At 51.0% G+C, this 19,100-nt stretch overlaps 1 protein-coding gene across 1 annotated transcript in view; it reads left to right on the plus strand.

The window, feature by feature from the left end:
• The window catches only part of Kirrel3 (kin of IRRE like 3 (Drosophila)), a 111,440-nt gene extending 95,488 nt beyond the window's left edge, over positions 1–15,952 (plus strand). Inside the window, exons 10-15 of the mRNA XM_013009456.1 lie at positions 976–1,076; positions 4,707–4,905; positions 9,640–9,747; positions 11,074–11,183; positions 15,007–15,093; positions 15,468–15,952. Of these exons, the coding sequence (XP_012864910.1) occupies positions 976–1,076; positions 4,707–4,905; positions 9,640–9,747; positions 11,074–11,183; positions 15,007–15,093; positions 15,468–15,911 (1,049 nt within the window). The 3' untranslated portion in view covers positions 15,912–15,952. The remainder of the gene's footprint in view (positions 1–975; positions 1,077–4,706; positions 4,906–9,639; positions 9,748–11,073; positions 11,184–15,006; positions 15,094–15,467) is intronic.
• The last annotated feature ends 3,148 nt before the right edge of the window (positions 15,953–19,100 follow it).

A 19,100-nucleotide genomic window follows, 5' to 3' on the forward strand; every position in this document is an offset into this window, starting at 1 on the left:
AGAACTGTGGCACTTAACTGTCTTTCTTCCTGTTCTGCCAACCAAGTCCCAGCTACCACCCAGGAACTGGGTACTGAGCACCAGAGTCTCTATCTCTCTTAGCGCCCATTCCAGCCAGGAAGTCAGTTGAACAACTTTACTTTTTGCTAGTTGTTACCTTTATTAGTTATTACCTTGCACTGTTAGGTGTGCATCGCACAGGGAAGACTCAGGTCAGACCACAGGCAGAACTAGCCAGGAAGAGCAATGGAACAAGCCAGGTGGACAATGTTGGAGCTTTGGTCTCACCTGGGCAGTCTAGGTTTGTTTGTGGAGGGTGACAAGATAATGAACTATAGGATCTGAGTCCTAGGAATATGTCTGTGTGCACACCTACCCTTGGTGGAGGAAGAGAACCGTTTTTCCTCCCCCCTCCCTCCCTGGCTTGGTGAAGGGTTCCCAATTTGTTAGGCAAGTGTGCCCTCTACTGGAGAACTGAGAAATGGCTGGAAGTCTTCCCAGCTGGGTCTAAGTGGAGGTGACATTCTTTTTGTGTCTTCCTTTGCCCTGGCACCTGCCCCCACTCCCATACCAGGCTCACGGCCTCCTTCTGAGAGCGTTCCCCATTCACCAGACAGAATTATTCTCTCTCCTTCGAAGTCAGTTAGCACTTTATCTACATGACTCCCGTGGTAGACTCACGCTTGGCACCTTTTATTACAGTTATTTATGTCTTCTGGGGATTCTGACTTCACAGCATTCACTCATGATCCCTCGAGAGGTTTGGGATTGAATGCCTAATTTATCTTCAAGACCTCTACCTTGTAGATTCGAGGCCTTCGGTAAATATTTGCCAAAAGAGTGGGTTCATGAATACACTTCTGAACCCCTCAAAGAGGGGGGTCCAGCTGAGGCCCTGCCCCTTCTTGGATCTGTAATGTGATGTTGTCTCCCCTCCTCTCCCCCCTCCCTCCCCACCCCCCTACCCCACCACAGGGCCTCCCATCATCTCCAGCACACAGACCCAGCACGCCCTCCATGGCGAGAAAGGCCAAATCAAGTGCTTCATCCGGAGTACCCCACCGCCTGACCGCATTGTAAGTGCTTCTCAAGACCCCACCCCACCAGCCAGGGGTCACCTCTGCCCATAGCCAGGCAGCCAGACGTCAGCACATCCTTCCCACCCTCCTTTCCCTCCACGGGGAAAATTACACCCTGCCTGTCTCTCACAAACGCATCCTGAAGTCTAAACAAGACAGCCTCCTTCCTCGGAAGAGGCAAGCTCCAGGGAGCCAGCCAGCTGAGCACGGCAGCCATGAGAAGTTCTAACCTAATTCTGCATCCTGGGGCGGTAGGGAAAGGGAGGGTAGCAGAGGAAGGAGGGGGGAAAATCCCTTTCCTTTCCTGGTTCAAGGCCAGGGTAAGGAAACTGACACGAGTGGAATTTAGGACTGGTACCCCTTTCTGCACCTCCCGCAGGTCTCTTTTGGGATCTCTTCTGCACATCTTTGCTTGAACATTCCCTTTGAGACATCCAGGCCATTCTGCTTTCCTTTCTCCAGAGCAGCCAAGACACCCTGATCATTCACCCACACCTCCTCTGACCCCTCAAATGTTTGGGGTTCTTTTTTCTTTTAGTAGTTCTGAACATGCAAGTCAGGAACTCTACCACTTGAACCCTTTTTGTTTTCCGTTGGGCTTTGTTTTTAGATAAAGCCACATACCTTTGCACATAGTGAGATCCTCCCACGTCTGCTGGGATTACAGGTGTACGCTACCACTCTTGGCTTGTTGTTTTGTTTTGTTTTCTGAGATAAGATCTTCATTGACTTTCTAGTTTGGCTGGCTTTGGACTTTCATCCACTTCTCTCCACCTCCTGCATAACTGGGATTGTGGGTGTGAGTCACCATACCCCAGCCATGTTCACATTCTTTGTTTTATGGTGCTATGGTTTGAATTCAGGGCCTTGCTCTTGCTAGGCAAGCACTTTACCACATGAGCCACACCTCCAGCCTTTTTATTGCTTTAGTTATTTTTTACATCGTCTCTAGACCTTGATCCTCCTATTTATAGCCTCCTGAGTAGCTCAAACTCACTGTGATTGCTACCATACCTGGCTTATTGGTTGAGATGAAGGGGGATTTCACTAATTTTTTTATTCTTGAACCTCTATCCTCTCAATCTCTGCCTTTTGAGTAGCTGGGAATATAGATGTGAACCATCACATTCTGCCAGTGTTCATGTTTTTATAAAGGAAGATCAGCTGGGCACTGGTAGTGGTTCACACCTGTTATCCTAGCTGGTAGCTAGGAGGCTGAGATCTCAGGAGGCTGAGATCTGAGGATCATGGTTCAAAGCCAGCCTGGGCAGAAAAGTCCATGAGAGTGCTAGCCCTGAGCAGAAAAGCTCACGGATATCACTCAGGCCCTGAGTTCAAGCCCCAGGAACACACACATACACACACACACACACACACACACACACACACAGGACCTTACATCCTAAAATATCTGAACTGGCAAAAACTCAGGCATGAAAACAAAGAAAAGGTAACATTTGGTAGCATTATTGCGGGAAAGATGCTACTTAAGTTAGCCCTGCTAACAAGACTTGCCAGGCACCAGCGCTACAGGAGAGCAGCTTGGGGAAAGCAGGGCGTGGCCACGTGAGCCCAAGACCCCAAGCTGTTCAGACAGAAACCAATCTGTTGGTAAACTCAGTGCTTAGAATATTACCGCTGTTTACACAATATTATATGCATTTTCTCAGGCATCCGGTTCATTCACCCTCTGAAAGATCCACAGAAACATTGTAAGAGTTCACACGTGTAACTAATACCTACGCCTCTCCACTCAGTTTGCTCTTTGCTTCTTTAAAAAAAAAACCCACACACAAATATAACACACATCCATTGGAAAATATTCCATTCAGCTTTTTTTTCTTCTTCTTCTTTGAAGCTTGAACTCAGGGCTTGGAGGCTGTTCCTTCGCTTTTTATTTTATTTTTTTTTTCTATTCAAGACTGGTACTGTGCCACTTGAGCCACGGGTCTACTTCTGGGGTTTTAGGGGTTAACTGGATATAAGAGTCGCTTGGACTTTCTGCCCTGGCTAGCTTCAAACTTTGATCTCCATATCTCAGCCACCTACATAGTTAGAATTACAGGCCTGAGCCACTGGCCCTCAGCTCACGGAGTCCTTGAAAGAGCCTTACATCATCTTTCTCTTTGTAGATGTCCATGTCTAGCTACTGAGTCTCAAGGGGAGCCCTTTTGTCCCTGGGGAGCAATGAGCAGAATCTGGTGATGCTAGACATATCGTTAGTGGAATGAGAAACACTGTGATCACCTGCAGCACCCCCCTGGGGCACCCTACAGCCAGGCTGGGGCACATGACAAGTCCCCCTCTTGTTTATGCCTCTGGGCCTGGCATCGTTCCCATGGGCATGGAGCAAAGGTATGCCCAGGGCAGCAGACACGACACGTTTGCAAAACAACCCTGTGCGAAAGTCGCTGTCACCCCTGTAAATGAAGATAGATGATGATGGCCGTACACCCACCTCTCCACAAACACACTCTTGTAAAAACCGGGGCCGTGGCTGGGGACGTCACCCGGGAGCACGTGGGAAGGGGCTGGGTGGCCAGGGGAGGGCTGGGATGTGATTGTCAGAGCCCCCTCCTTTCTCTGTGCAGACCCCCGCGTGGGTCCCCACTGCGAGGTGACCCTCCTAGGTGGCCCCACCCTGCGTGTGCCCCTGAGACACGGCCTTGGGCGTTGTACGCATGTGTTGTGGGTGGGCACGTATGTGTGCGTGCGTCTGTGGGGTATGTGTGCCTCTGTCTGTGTGTACATGTGTGCACTGTTGGTGTGTAGAGTGTGTATGACTGTTGCGTGTGTTGTGTTTTATGTATATTGGGGTGTGTGTGTGTGATATACACCATACTTCACAGAGTGTGTGAGTGTGTGTGTGTGCCGCTCTGTGGGGACATGTTGAATGCATTTGTGTTCATATGCAGGTCTGTAGTGTGTGTATATATAGTATGATATGTGTTTTATCCATCTACAGTGTACTGCAGATATGTATCCTGTGGTATGCATTTTGTGACATGGTATGCTTGTGCCAGGGAACACATGTGTGTGATATACATGCATGTCGTCATGTGTGCTTACATGTGAGGAAGCGTGTGGTATGTACATGTATGAGTTGAGTCATGTGTGTTTATTTGTATTTGCAGTATTCATGTATGTGTTCTCTCATGTACACATGTTTGGGTGTTGTGATAGTCATGTGTGTTATGTGGTATGGTTCATGTTTACATGTACCATGTATATCTGTGTGGATTATATGTACATGTAAGACGTGTGCTTATTTTGTCATGTGTGTGTTCTGCATATACTTGGTGTGTATAGTGGTTATGTATGTGCATGTGTGGGTCATGTTTGTAGTATGTATGGCACGTGCCATGACATGCATACATGTGTATTTATGTGGGTTGTTTTCACACGTTCAGTGCATGTGTTGTTGTATTTGATGCCATGTGTGCTCTGTGTGTGTGTGTGTGTGTGTGTGAATGTGTGTGTGTGCAGGTGCCCCTGTGCACCTGCTGGTTGCAGTGGCAGTGAACTTGAATGTGAGCCTGGCCTTGCGGGTGTCCGGGACCCAGCGCTGCTGGTGCAGGTGGCCTTGGTGAGGGTCCCCCCCTCACCCTGCCCACCCCCTGCTGGCAGGCCTGGTCCTGGAAGGAGAACGTGCTGGAGTCTGGGACCTCAGGGCGCTACACGGTGGAAACAGTGAGCACCGAGGAGGGAGTCATCTCCACCCTGACCATCAGCAACATCGTGCGGGCTGACTTCCAGACCATCTACAACTGCACAGCCTGGAACAGCTTCGGCTCCGACACCGAGATCATCCGGCTCAAGGAGCAAGGTGAGGGCCGCCGGCCAAGGAGGGCACCCGCAGGGTGAGGCCGGGTCCAAGAAGGGTGTTAGCGCCACGCAGCCTCGGTCTGGCTCCCTCTAGGTGAGGCGTACTGGCCTCCACCATGGAGCAAAAAGGGAACACACCTGCTCAGCGGGTAGCTCAGAGGGTCTCAGGAAGGGTGACTCATACTGAGCTGGGCAGCTGGCTAGGACAAGCCACCACAGCTTCTGAGGGTCGTGGCTTCATGCCCCCTTGCCCTTTTCTGGGCCTGAGAGCCCCTAGACAGTGCCATGGCTGGGTATAGCACAGGGATACCCTGGCCTGGCCGACAGGCCAGTCCATTCACCCACAAGTCCCATGGTGCAAACTAAGTCAAAACTAAGTGGCAGCATTTTGCTGTCCTGGTGATTCCTGGCATAGGGGGCTGGGCTCAGATCATCCCCAGTGCCCTTGGAGACATGTGGACCCTAAGCTATAAAGGAGATACCAGCCAAAAGGGCAGCACTGGGCAGAAAGAGCACTGAGCAGCTTAGAACTCCAGTCTCAAGCTGGGCATAGTAGTACATGCCTATAGTCTCAGCTACTGGAGAGGCTGAGATAGAAAGACCACTTGAGTTCACAAGTTCAAGACCAGCCTAGGTAAAACCTACCTCAAAAAGACAGAACAGCTGGGTGCTGGTGGCTCGTGCTTGTAATCCTGTGATCTGGAGGCTGAAATCTGAGGATTGCAGTTTGAAGCCAGCCTGGGCAGGAAAGTCCATGTGACTCTTGTCTCCAAGAAGCTACTCAGAAGAAGCCAGAAGTGGCCCTGTGGATCAAGTAGTCGAGCACTAGCCTTGAGCAAAAGAAGCTCAGGGACAGCATTCAGGCCCTGAGTTCAAATCTCAGGACCAGCATTAAAAACAAGAACAAGAACCCTAGTCTCTGCTCAGCGCTCTCAGGCACAGGGGAGACCCCTCCAAGGGGTGAGGACAGGTTCCAGAATTGGATCCTCAAACACCTGCAGACCTAACTGGAGGTCCAGGGATGGCTCTCAGCCAGGCTTTGGGCCTCTGCTTCAGACACTTGGGGCCAACTTGGGGCAGATGGTCCCACCTGCTCAGTGATTACACCTGGGATTATCAAACCTCTCAAGCCTCCTAACACCCCTTCCCCAATAGGTGCTGCTTTGCATAACGCTTTGTGCATAACTTGCATAATATCATCCACACCTCATCCAAACCCTCCTGGATCCCCTGTTGCCTCCCCTCCTTGTCTTCCTTCGGTGCCCCCCCACCCCTGTGCCCCTACCCTTGGTGTGCTCACCCACCCCCTGAAACCCTCTGGGGCTTCCCTTCTCTCTCTCCCCCTCCTCTCCCCCCCCTCTGGAATCTCCAAGTCAGTTGGGGTGAGCCTGGATCTGTAGGGGTGGTCCCAGAGACATGAAGGAGGAGGGAGCCCCCCTCATTCCAGTCCCTCCAGGTGGCCGATCCCCCTGTCCCACCCCACCCTGGCCAGCCAGGCCCTGGCTGTAGACGCTTGCTTTATTTCCAAACAGGTTCGGAAATGAAGTCGGGAGCCGGGCTGGAAGCAGGTATGGAAGGAGACAAAGAGATCTGCCCCGGGGAAGGTGGGAGGGAGTCTTGGCTAGTGGGGGCGGGGACCCACGACGGGGCAGGGAGGTTGCTAATGACTCGTTCCTCCCCCTCACTGAGGACTTAGTGCAGTCAAAGCTGTGGGTCCTGGGAACCACACACACACACACACACACACACACACACACACACACACACACACACACACACACACACCTGTTTCCTGCCCAGGACCCTGCTCTTACTCCTCCATGTCCTTGTTGAGTATCTTCAGAAGCCCAAGCTCCTGAGCCCACCCTGGTGTCCCCCTGCATTCTTCTGTGCTCCATCCCCAGCTCCACCATGGCTCCCCAGCATGCCAGCTCCCTGACCCCTGCTGAGGCCTGCTCCACCCGTGCTTGCTGGCTCACGACCTCCTCCCTCCCCCCCCCCCCCCCCGTGTCCCCTGTGAAGCATCATCTCACCTCCAGCCTGAGTCTATTGGGTATTCCCTCACCCCAATCCCAGGCACCCACACCAACAGTGTGGTCATCGGTGCTGACCCTGGGCTTGGGTTACTCTGTCAGTTACCCTGGACAATCGGTTGTCCCGCCCCCAATCCCCAAGCAGAAAACCGGAAGAGAGAAGCAGGACAGCAAATCAGACTCCTCAGGGTGATGAAGGCTACACTAAGAACTTGGGGGCACTTCTGTCCTAATTCTCTTTCTCCTGCTAGCCCTGGTCCATGTCATACTCTTCAATGAGTCCTCTTCCCTCCTTCCCAGATTAGTGCAGGCAGCCCACTGAACCCAGCCTCCTCTGGGTTCCTCAGGGGAGGGGTGGTGACTCCTTCCGGTCACACACCTCACAGCATCCTTTGTTGCCGGCAGTGATACCTCACTTCCTCCCACACCACTGCCCACCACGTGGTGGACTACCCTCCAGCCAAGATGGCTCCTCAGAGAAATGCAGACTCCCAGACAGCAGCTGCTGCTGCCCAGTTCAGGGGTACAGATGACATGTCCCTTTGAGGAACCATCATGTCTTGGCAATTGAAATAAGCCCCTAGTTATTTCCTGGGAAACTCGCTAGGAATCTAAGGAGAAACTAGATGCAACTCATAGTAAAGAAGTTCGCCCCACAGAACCACCTCCGTTATCCTTTCCTAATGGAACAAAAGCAGGAACATCTCTTTTTCAAAGCCAGTTCAGCCATGACTACCGAGACCAACCCAAACATCTCCCATCTCCATCCTTCAGTGCTCATTTGCCATGTCTACCCCCTCCTGGTCACCTCCTCCTGTCCCCTCTGCGGTGGTCTCCACCACCAATAGGTAGGTAACAAGTGAGTTAGTATGCAAGTCCTAGCGTGTGGAAGAAATGGAGCCCTGTAACCCCACGCTGCTGTGAGCTAGGTGCCAGCTCTGTGTGGTAGGTGTCCCTACCTCTGCCCCACTGCCTCCTCCCAGAAGCATTTGCATGCTCAGGGTTTCAGGGTTTCTTTCAAGAAGCCTTTCTAGAAAACAACATGGGTATGGTGATGGTAGAGTGTTTGCTTGACATTCATTCATGAGGCCTTGGGTTTCATGCCCTGAAACGAAAGAAGGGAATGAAAGAAGGGAGGGAAGGAGGAAAGGAGGGAGGGAGGAAGGGAAGAGAGGGAGGGAGGCAGGGAGAGAGGGAGGGAGGGAGTGAGGAAGGAAGGAAGGAAGGAAGGAAAGATGGGAGGGAGGGAGGAAGGATGGGAGGGAGGGAAGAAAGGGAGTGAAGAAAGGGAGTGAGGGAGAGAAGAAGAGAGGAAAGAAGGGAAGGAGGGAAGAATCTTGGATGGGAGGGAAGAAAGAAAGAAAGGAGGGAGGGAGGGAAAGAAGGAGGAAGGGAGAAACAAGGGAGAGGATAAGGGAAGGGGATGGAGAGGAGGGGAAGGATAGGTTAACCCCAGCTCCAGAACAAATACCTACCTTTCCTACCCGTGAAGGTGAGTGGGAGGGAACTCAGTCTTTGAAAGAATTTCCTCACCTCTGAGATTTCAATCTCTTCCCACAAACACTTGAACAGAGCCAGGCTCTCCTTGGAAACTTCCACCCACATTCCTACATCTTAACCCCATAACAACTCTCTGCCCTCTGCACTGGCATTACCCCCATGTACAGATAAGAGAGCTAGAGTGAGTTCAGGGGAGAGTGGGAGAGTAATTCATAATGCAGTGGCCACAGATGGGGTGGGGTGAGGTGTAGTGATGAGAGGAGATTTTAGCAACTGCATATCAAGTCATTTGGCTTCTCTGGCCCTCACTCTCTCTGTAAAATGGGAAGCTTGGATCCAGTAGGTCCTAGGGTCACCATGTCCATTATTCTCTAGTTCTATTGCTGATGGACTCCTCAGGACCGAAAACTACCTATGCAGCCATAGAAGGACCAGCGCTGCTGGCTGAGCAACCCCTCCATCCTCACCCCCAGCCCCAGCCCTCCTCATCATGGGCAGAGACGCTGGAGAGACTGGGCAGGGACTGAGGACTGCCCTAGCCGGAGTTCTGGGCCTCTCAAGCTAGACAGGTGCAGTTGCTCAGGTGACTGGTCTAGAAGGAAGAATGGAATCAAGGTGTCAAGGGTTGTAGGCAATCTGTGGATCTGAGACTAAGACACCTGGAGGCTACAATTCTGACACTTGTCAAGTCCTAAGAGGGAGGTTTTCTTAGATTCCTAAGGGCTGATTGATTCTATCATCCTGTTTGCACCAAGAAAAAGGAAATGAAGGGACAAACTGGGCAAACAAGGACAGAACCATACTCATTTTTCCCCCAAGAAAAGCCAGGACCCGTAACACCAGCCACCCATGATAGCTTCCCTACTGAGTGCCAAAAGGCTAAATGACGCCAATCTCACTCTCATCTCCTGTGTTCCTCTCCCCTGACCTGTCTGTCCTCTGTGTCTGCTCCAGCCTCTGCCCCTTCCCTATTCCTCCCTGCCCTCCCCCTCTACCCTGTGGCTCCACCCTGGTCTGCATAGCCCCAGCCAGACCTGACTCTCTGCTGGACTCCGCCTCCGACTGCCCAGGCCCCACCCAAGCATTTCCCAAGAGGGGCCCATGTGGCACTGGTCTGGTCCCGGCTTGGTTACTGAGTGAGATCCTGGGGGGAACCAAAGACATCCCCCATCCCTCATCACCCATGTCTGTTTCTCTCCCAGAATCTGTGCCGATGGCCGTCATCATCGGTGTGGCCGTAGGAGCTGGTGTGGCCTTCCTGGTCCTCATGGCAACCATTGTGGCCTTCTGCTGTGCCCGTTCCCAGAGAAGTACGGGAGGGAGACCCGGGATCTCAGGGAGGGGGACAGAGAAAAAGGCCAGGCTTAGACTGCCCCGGCGAGCAAGTAAGCAGCAGTGCCATGAACAGGGGCCCTAACAGTGCTGTGAGCTCCTGGGGCAGGGATGGGTGTGTTAAGTGCGGCACCGTGGGTGTCCGGCACAAGTGGGAACTGGGCTGAGGCTGAACTGAACTAGAGTGACCCTCATCCAGTAGGGCACACAGCCAGCACTTGAGGTTGGGACCACAGTGAGACCCAAGGGGAAGGGAGGTGGTTTGGTGGGTCATCATTGTTCTGCGAGGGCCAATAGTTTACAATGCAGGTCACCCACACAGGGGCAAAAACCTATGCAAAGAATTATTCTGAACAGTCGTAGAGGTCTTTTAGTCATTCTAGTGTTTGTAAGCCCTTAAAGAATTGTGTGCATGCTGGGCTCAGCTCTTGAGTTACATGTGATGGACAGGAGGCAAAATAGATACATTAAGGAAGGCAAAGTCCTCTAGTCCCGCCTCCCTATACCACGTGACACTGGGCAAGCCACACCTACTCCAGACCTGGAGTTTTCTCTTCTGTAATAGTAAGGAGTTGGATGACTTGACTTTTCTGATACTATATGGCTCTTGACTCCTATGCGAGAAAAATACAAAGTGAGTCCCCAAGGGACATCGGCCTCCTCAACCCAGCTACCTTCGTGGATTAGAAAGAAGCCCAGGGTTCTCCTCACATTCCGTCCACTCCCATCTTGGCCCCATGATGACTTCTAACAAGGTGGTCTTGAAGACCTCCATGGCTACCCCAAGAATAAAACTTCCATCATGGGAGGATGGACAGGGAAACTGGACCCTTGCAGGCTGGCTTCTGCTGTAGGAGAGAGGGTAGCCATAGGACCTTTAAGGTCCTTTCTTACAAATTTGTGGTTCTATGAATGGAGAGCTCAGAGCCTGAGAACCCTTCCTAGAAGGAAGTGAGAAGAGGATCTAGTTCAGTAAAGTGGAAGAATGGATAGGATAGCCTCTCCAGCCCAAAGGGGGCGGGGTGGAGAGACACTGAGGTATAGGAGCAAGGAATCAGGCAGCCATGTGGCCAGTCTTCTCAACGCCACACAGCCCACAGCAAAGTCCACACAGGTGTTCAATGGATGGGGGTGCAGCTGGCAAAGCTGTTGGGTTCAGGAGTTGATGGGAGGGTAAATCCTGTAGGGTGGTGGGCTGAGGGGTGTCATGGGGGGGGGTGAGCAGGGAGCTGTGATATCTACGGATATAATGCCAGAGATGGAGGGCTGAATGTGTTGCCTGTGCTTTCCTGTTTTATGTCCAGATCTCAAAGGTGTTGTGTCAGCCAAAAATGATATCCGAGTGGAGATTGTGCACAAGGAGCCTACTTCTGGTCGGGAGACTGAAGAGCACCCCACCATCAAGCAGTTGATGGTAAGAATGCTGGTCAGGCTGCACCCCGTCTTGGGATGCTGTGTCTGGAAGGTCCTGGGGCCAGAGGCTTCTCATTGTCCTCCATAGCTCTCAGAAGGAATTTGTCAGTCAATATGAGCTTGCTCACAGACAAAGAACATGGATTTGAGTGCCAGCTGGATTGTGATGTGGGATTGGTATGATTGGTAAATCCAGGACCCAAAGATATCTAAGGAGCAGTTCCTGGCCTCAGAGAGAGCCTGGCCATTGAGTAGGGCAAGAATGTATGCTTAAATGGCCATATGTTGCTACACATACACATACACACACACATACACACTCACACACACAGATGGATATGGATATTCAGTACATTCCCACACATGCAACCATAAGAAGTGTAGGTTCTTCCTTGGGACCTGGATAGCCCACCAAAGTCAAACTCAAAAGTTCTCTAGCAGTGGTTCAGGCCATAATCCTAGCTGAGATCTGAGAATCTCCAGTAGAAGCCAGCCCAGGCAGACAAATAGAGACTGTTATTTCCAATGAATTAGCAAAAAGCCAGAAGTGGAGGTGTGGCTCCAGTGGTAGAGCACCAGCCTTGAGAACTTTTCCAGCAATACCATCTACCTCATCTCCTTTCACGGACCAAACCACTTCACTGTCTGGGTAGAAGCCTAAACAACTATGCCAGACTGTGGCTGGGATATGTTTGGATAGAGGTAGCAGAGCAAGGAATACAAACATGGACTTCTCTGAGCCTCAATGACTTCAGAAGAGAGGGGGTGATTCCAGAACTCCCTGATGGTACCTAAACTGAGGATGTCAAATCTCTGACATAAAAATGACATATTTGCATATAACCTATGCACATCTTCCTGAATACTGTAAATCACCTCTAGATTATTTATTAAGAAAAAGGTGCTCATACCTGTAATCCTAGCCACTCAAGAAGCTGAGATCTGAGAATCGTGATTCGAAGCCAGCCCGGGCAGACAAATCTGAGAGACTCTTGATCTCCAGTTAACCAGCACAAAAAAAAAGTACAGGTGTGGCTTAAGTGGCAGAGAGCCAGCCTTAAGCAAAAAAGCCAAGTGAGAACGAGAGGCCTTGAATTCAAACTCCAGAATTGGTGGATGCACGGTTGCATGTGCACACACACACACACACACACACAATGTAAGTGCTATGCAAATTACTGTTACACTGCATTTGTTATGGGAAAATGAGGAGGAAAAATAATCTATACATGTTCAGCGAAGATGCAGATTTCCCCCAAATATTTTCCATCCACTGCTGGTTGAATTCACAGATGTGGAACCAGAGAATCTGGAGGCCTGACTGTCAATGTTTAGCTGCTGGTGTTGCTCTAAAACCGCCCACTAGATGGTGAGCAATGGCTGTTCTACTCTTCCCCAACAGAGGTGCCAACGTTTACTGAATGGACTTTTCTACCACTCTCTCTCTAACCTATCGATTTTCAGGCCCTGTTGATTCCACTTAGAAAATATGTCCCAGGCTGGACAACAGTGGCTCATATCTGTAATCCTAGCTACAGGAGGCTAAGACCTGAGGGTCGCAGTTCAGAGCCAGCCAGGACAGGAAAGTCTGTCAGACACTTACATCCAATTAACCACCACAAAGCTGGAAGTGGAGCTGTGGCTCAACTGATAGCAAAAAAGCTGAAGGACAGCACTCAGACCTGAGTTCAAGTCCTAGTACTGACACACACACACACACACACACACACACACACACACGACATATATGTGCGCATGCGTGCACATACAGAGGCTCAGAAGTGTGTCCCACTTCCCCTCTACTGGTACCCCCTTAATTTGGGGCTCCTTCTTGCTTCCCTGTTATGGCAGCCCCTTTACCCTTCATCCCCAATGAGCCCTTGAACTCCTTCTCCTCGGGACCTCAGACACTATGCCTTCAGGAAAGAGCCGTGGTCACAGTATTTTATAAGAGCAGAGGGGAGGTTTGGCAGAAAGGTCTTGTTAGAGGCCCTTGTGGCCAGCTTCCATTGGGGGAGATTGCCATCCCCCTCCCCTAGATCCTTCCCTCTCTGAGCTTGGGAATGTCCCCATCATTAAGGGGCACAGGCTTAGAAGTTTTGTTTGGTGGGAAAGAAGAGCCCCAGTCCAGAAGGAGCCAAAACATTTGCTGGAAAATGAAAAAACAACTACTACTACTACAATATTATCAGTGAAGACGTAACTGGATGGAAACACTTTGGGTGACTTTGTGGAGCCCCAAAAGGAGACAAGAAAAGCAAATTGCCAGAGAGAAGAAACAGCCTGTTTAGAGAGTAGATGGGATCCTGGCCTAGACCAGGCCTTCAGCAGAAGTGACTCCTGGAAGGCATCTCAGGTCAGGGGTGAAGCCTCATCACGGTTATTCAGATTATTTCATACATCAACCGTGTGCTTAGTCCAGCTTGTTCTTTATCCTGTGCCTCCTTCTTGTTCTCACTGGTTTAGAGCTAAGCCTCTGCACACACTCATTCAACATTTGGAAATGCTCTGTTACATATCAGGCAACATGCTGGTCAGAGAGTGAATAGATTCCATTCCAGAAACATTTTGGTCCATGACCACAGTAGGCAAGGCCCTGGACCGCGTGGGGTGGGGACCCACAGAGAGCACCAATGTCCTCCCCTTGGCATCTGTTAAGGAAGACAATTTTCCCGTGCATCTGAGTCACAGCTGTGGACAATGGATATAACCCACTGTGTTAGTCACAAAGTACTGGAGAAAAATCAACTTGAAAAGAGACTCATTTTGGCTCAGGGCTTTGGAGGTTTCAATCCATAGTTACTTGGCCTTGTTGTCTTTGGACCTGTGGTGAGGCTGAACATCATGGCTGAAGCCCCAGGGCAGGGAAGGGAAGGCTGCTTACCTCATGGAGGACAGGAAGCAAAGGAAGAGAGGTAGGACTAAGGTCCCAGTGTTCTCTTCAAGGACACCCCACCCACCCCCACCCCCAGTCATGCAACTTCCTTCTAGCAGTCTGTATCTCCTAAAGTTTCACCATTCCTCAGTAGTGCCACAGGCTGGCAGCCAAGCCCTCAACACATGGAGCTTGCAGGAGGAGGGGGGGACGGGGAATGTCACTTCAGATCCAACACATCACATGTTCCTACTCCTTGTGATTCCTTCTGAAGCTCTTCATGAAGCCCTGGTCAAGCTTAGTGACCTACCCTAAAGAGCCTGGCCTATTCCTAGAAGTTAATGCTCTCTGATTATTTATCTCCAGTGCCATCTTTCTGATCTACAGAGCTGTATCTTAATCTCTGTATTTCTGGCCCTTAGCACCTGTGCTAGGCCAGGAATTTTTAATAAATACTCAATGAATCAAATGGAGTTGGCAAAATGAGCTCCCTGGAGATGGTGCTCTAGCTCAGCCAAAGAAAGCATGGCCTGGGGGGAGGGGGGGGCTGGGAAGGGATGTGAAGGGTAAACGAAGGAGGAGGCTGCAATGCTTGGTAAGAAATGTATGCATTATCCTACCCATGTAATTGTAACTCCTCTGTACAGTATGTTCACAAATTAAATTAAAAAAAATGAAAAAGAAAGCATGGCCTTCCAGACCTGCCCTGAACCTCATCCATCCCTCCTGTCTCCCCCTCACAGTCTTTTAGGATGAGGGCTCCAGGAATACGGATAAGATCCTGAACCTCATCTCAAATTCTTCTGCCTACTACAGTCCAAGCAGTAAGGGGTAGTGAGGAGGGAGCATACATAGGAAATCTTTGAGCTCATTTCCCACATCTTCTCCATGGAGGAAGTGGAGTTGAGCCAACTTTCTATCTACTGAATCATCATAATTTGGATTATAGATGGACCGGGGTGAATTCCAGCAAGACTCAGTACTGAAGCAGCTGGAGGTCCTCAAAGAAGAGGAGAAGGAATTTCAGAACCTGAAGGTAAGTATAGCCAATGGGCTCTAAAGATGAAGCTCCCATTGGGTCTGAACTGCAGTTCTAATGGCCCTGATCCTAGTCCATATGAAGAACCACAGGAAGCAAAAGAGCAGGGCTTAGAAGTCTGTCAGGGGACAGGTGCCTAGCCATGCCCAGAGTACCTGTTCTCTCCACCCCTGCACAATCAAGGCTGAAAACGTGAAGGCTGAGTTACCCCACCCCACCCCAGTTTGCTTCTCCCACAGCCTTCTCAGAAGTAGATTTTCAGATTCATTGCTCATGTTCTGGGCACAAACACACACACACATGCACACAAACCTGGTCAGGAGCATCTGGAACACCTGCCAGCTTCTCACCTCTTGCTCTCGCCCACCCAGGACCCCACCAATGGCTACTACAGCGTGAACACATTCAAAGAGCACCACTCCACCCCAACCATCTCCCTGTCCAGCTGCCAGCCAGACCTGCGTCCTGCAGCCAAGCAGCGCGTGCCCACCGGCATGTCTTTCACCAACATCTACAGCACCCTGAGTGGCCAGGGCCGTCTCTACGACTACGGGCAGAGATTCGTACTGGGCATGGGCAGCTCATCCATCGAGCTCTGTGAGCGTGAGTTCCAGAGGGGCTCCCTCAGCGACAGCAGCTCCTTCCTGGACACGCAGTGTGACAGCAGCGTGAGCAGCAGCGGCAAGCAGGACGGCTACGTGCAGTTTGACAAGGCCAGCAAGGCCTCTGCCTCCTCTTCTCACCACTCCCAGTCTTCATCCCAGAACTCCGACCCCAGTCGACCCCTGCAGCGGCGGATGCAGACTCACGTCTGAGGATCCTCGTGGCACACACTGTGGGTGGGGATGGGCCGGGAAAGGAGGGCAGGGCCCCAGCACAGGCCAACGCTAATGATGGCCTCGGAGCGCCTCTGCCACCATCTTCCTTCCTGATCAAGCACAAATCTGGTCCCCAGCTGCTTGGAGCCACAGACGGGCGGGGGTGGGGAGATGGAAAGAGGATGCAGCTGAGTGCACCGTGCTTGGCATTGGACACACTGGCTCCCCGGCCCTTTCCTGGAGACCCTTCGACCGCCTGCGCCTCCCACAGGCTCCCGTGGCAGCTATAACTTTGCTTTTCTGAAACTGCCGTCCACTCTCCGGTCTCCCCCTTTGGGCTTTCCTCTCCCTGATGCCCATAAGTCCCCCCACCCCCACCCCGTGCTTGTGCTCCTCACAGCCCTGGGAAAGGGGGAGTTCTTCCCAGCACCCAGCTGCCCCAGAGGACTTACCCCACCCACCCAGCTTTCCTGCTGCTTAGTAAAAACATGCTTTGGAGGCTGAAGGAGTCAGAAATAGTCCTGGCCAAAGGAGCACACTGCTAGGGAGTCCACCCTCCAATTCGTTTGGTGTTTTGTGTCCATATTCTTGCAGTTCTGTCATTGGACTTGATGCCCCTGAATGTGGAGGTGGGACTGGCCCAATCAGAGCCTGGTATTCCCTGTGGGGGGCGGGGACTAATAAAGGGAAGGAGGGAGAATATGAACTCCTGGGGAAACATCTCACCCCACACACACACACACCCCCCTGGCCAGGCTGTGCGGTTCAGAGCCTTCCCTCCCCCACCCCCACGCCCCTGCTTTGTGTACTCCTCTCTTCCCCACGGCACAATTGGAGTTAATATAAGAGCTTCTCCAGTCAGGGTTCTTGGACCAGTCATTGAAGAGTGTTTCCTGGGGGTGAGGGTAGGAGGGTATCAGTTTGAAGGGGCTGGAGTCAGGTCTTTCAGAGGATGAAACTCTCCTCCTTGGCTGATGAACATGAGGAACAATGATCCAGTCTCCAAGAAGAATCCGTAGGAAAGCTTATCTGCGTCTCCCCCTTCCTTCTCCCCACCCCCACCCCACTCCCAACTGAGAATAAACGTTAGGGCCATTGCCCCAACAAGCCCACTTTGTTCTTTTGTACCTGCAGAGCGACAGGAAGAACTCAAGAGCCCTGAGTGTGCCTTGGGAACTCAAGATGCTTTGCTCTTCTCCACTTTGATTTTTACCAGACAGGAAGGGCTGCTGACTGGGGCTGGTTGTGGGGACAGTGGAACCTCTCAGAAGTCTCGCCTCCGATGTAGCTGTCCCCTCCCCCAGGACATGCAAAATCAGTCCTCACCAACTCCAACACGTGCCAAGTACAGCTGAGGGAATGTGGTCACCTAGACATGACCCAGGTCATTCTGCCCTTTTCTCTCAGCCCAGGACTGAATAGAGAAGGGCACTCCCTCTACTTCAGGCTCAGGGAGGAGGCCCTTTTGTAAGGGTGTTGATAACCAACACCCTAACACTTAAACTGTGGGACTCCAACAGTGTAGCAAGGATGGCCTCACATGGTTGGAAGCTTCATAGTATCATGGTGGATGGGGTGAATAAACAGGGGTAAATTACTGCTGGTACAAGGCAATAGGATTCAAATGGAACTCTGTGTAAGTGGCGAGGGCCGGTGGGGAGGGGGGGGAGGAAGCATGTGTGCCAGTACTGGGACTGGGTGCTATCCCTTAGGTTTTTTTTTTCTTTTTCTTTTTTTTTGCTTATGTGGTGCTGGGGAATCGAACCCAGGGCCTCAGGCATGCAAGGCAAGCGCTCTACCACTGAGCCACCTTCCCAGCCCAATCCCTTCGTTTTTTTATTCAAGGCTAGTACTCTACCACTTGAGCCACGGATCTACTTCTGGCTTTTTGTTGGTAAATTGAAGAGTTTCATGGACTTTCCTACCCTTACTGGCTTTGAACTACAATGCTCAGACCTCAGCCTCCTGAGTAGTTAGGATAACAGGCAGGAGCTACCATCACCCAGCTTCACATGAAACGTTGGAGAATTCAAATTGTCGTTAAGGCTTAAAGGGTCTCATTGGCTGCTTCTCCAGCTTTCCTGGAAGTCCTTACCTATGTGGTCTCAGTCTTAGATTCTATGTAGATCCTTTCTAGCTCCTCAGATCACAGGAACTTACTAATTCCATCTTATTTCCTAGTGCTTGAAAACCTCCCTGTTCCCCGAATCTCTTCCTTTGAAGGCCCAAGCCTGAGGGAGTAGAGACCTATCAGGAGAAACACCCCAAGTCTACATCCTACCCCGATGCCATTTTCTCTCTCTCTCTCTCTCTCTTTGGTTAGTCATGGGCTTGAACTCAGAGCCTTGACACTCTCCCTTAGCTTTTCTGTTTGAGGCTAGTGCTCTACCACTTTGAACCACAGCTCTACTTCCAGCTTTCTGGTGGTTCATTGGATAGGAATCTAATGAACTTCCCTGCCTGGGCTGGCTTCAAACTTCGATCCTCAGATTGCAGCTGTTAGCCTAAGCCCTCTCTAGGTTCATTTCAACAAGTTCTCCCTTTCCCATTTTTTATCCCTCATCCATGTTTTCTTCTTCCCTTATAGGATTGCTAATAGGACAAGACTCCAAGGCCATGTACAAAATGCCTTGATGGGATAGAATAAGGAAGTGATGACTTAAGTTTTGTCCACTAATTTCCCCGGGTCTTCCCCACCTTGGTAATGGATAATCTACCTCCAAGATACTGACTATGGCCTACCTTGCTCTTGACCCTGGAGGTCACAGGCATGCAAAACCACAAGGATGCAGGCAGACATTCTTTTTCTAGAATCCAGGGTTATGTCAGAGTAAGCTGAAGAACAGGAAAGAAATCTGACCTATCGAATAGAATGAGCCCTTCTCTCTCTTGGGTCTGGACACTCCCAGAGGAAGAATGTGGATTATGATTGGAGAGGAAGAGAGAGCACCAGGGTAACCAGAGACTAAACGGTAGGATGCCTAACCCTGCGGTTCCCTCTTGTGCATAAATGCAGCCAGAAGTGATAAGAAGTTACTGTAGGGTCTTTGTGAAAGAGGAAAGCACAGAGGGACAAAAATTGAAGCAAACTGGATGACTCTGGAGCATTGAAGAACCCAGACCGAGCTATGTGTGGACCTCAGCTATCTACCACTATTAAATCATGTGTGTGTGTGTGTGTGTGTG

The sequence above is a fragment of the Dipodomys ordii genome, unplaced genomic scaffold (assembly GCF_000151885.1).
Source record: "Dipodomys ordii isolate 6190 unplaced genomic scaffold, Dord_2.0 Scaffold10, whole genome shotgun sequence".
Classification (NCBI taxonomy): Eukaryota; Metazoa; Chordata; class Mammalia; order Rodentia; family Heteromyidae; genus Dipodomys; species Dipodomys ordii.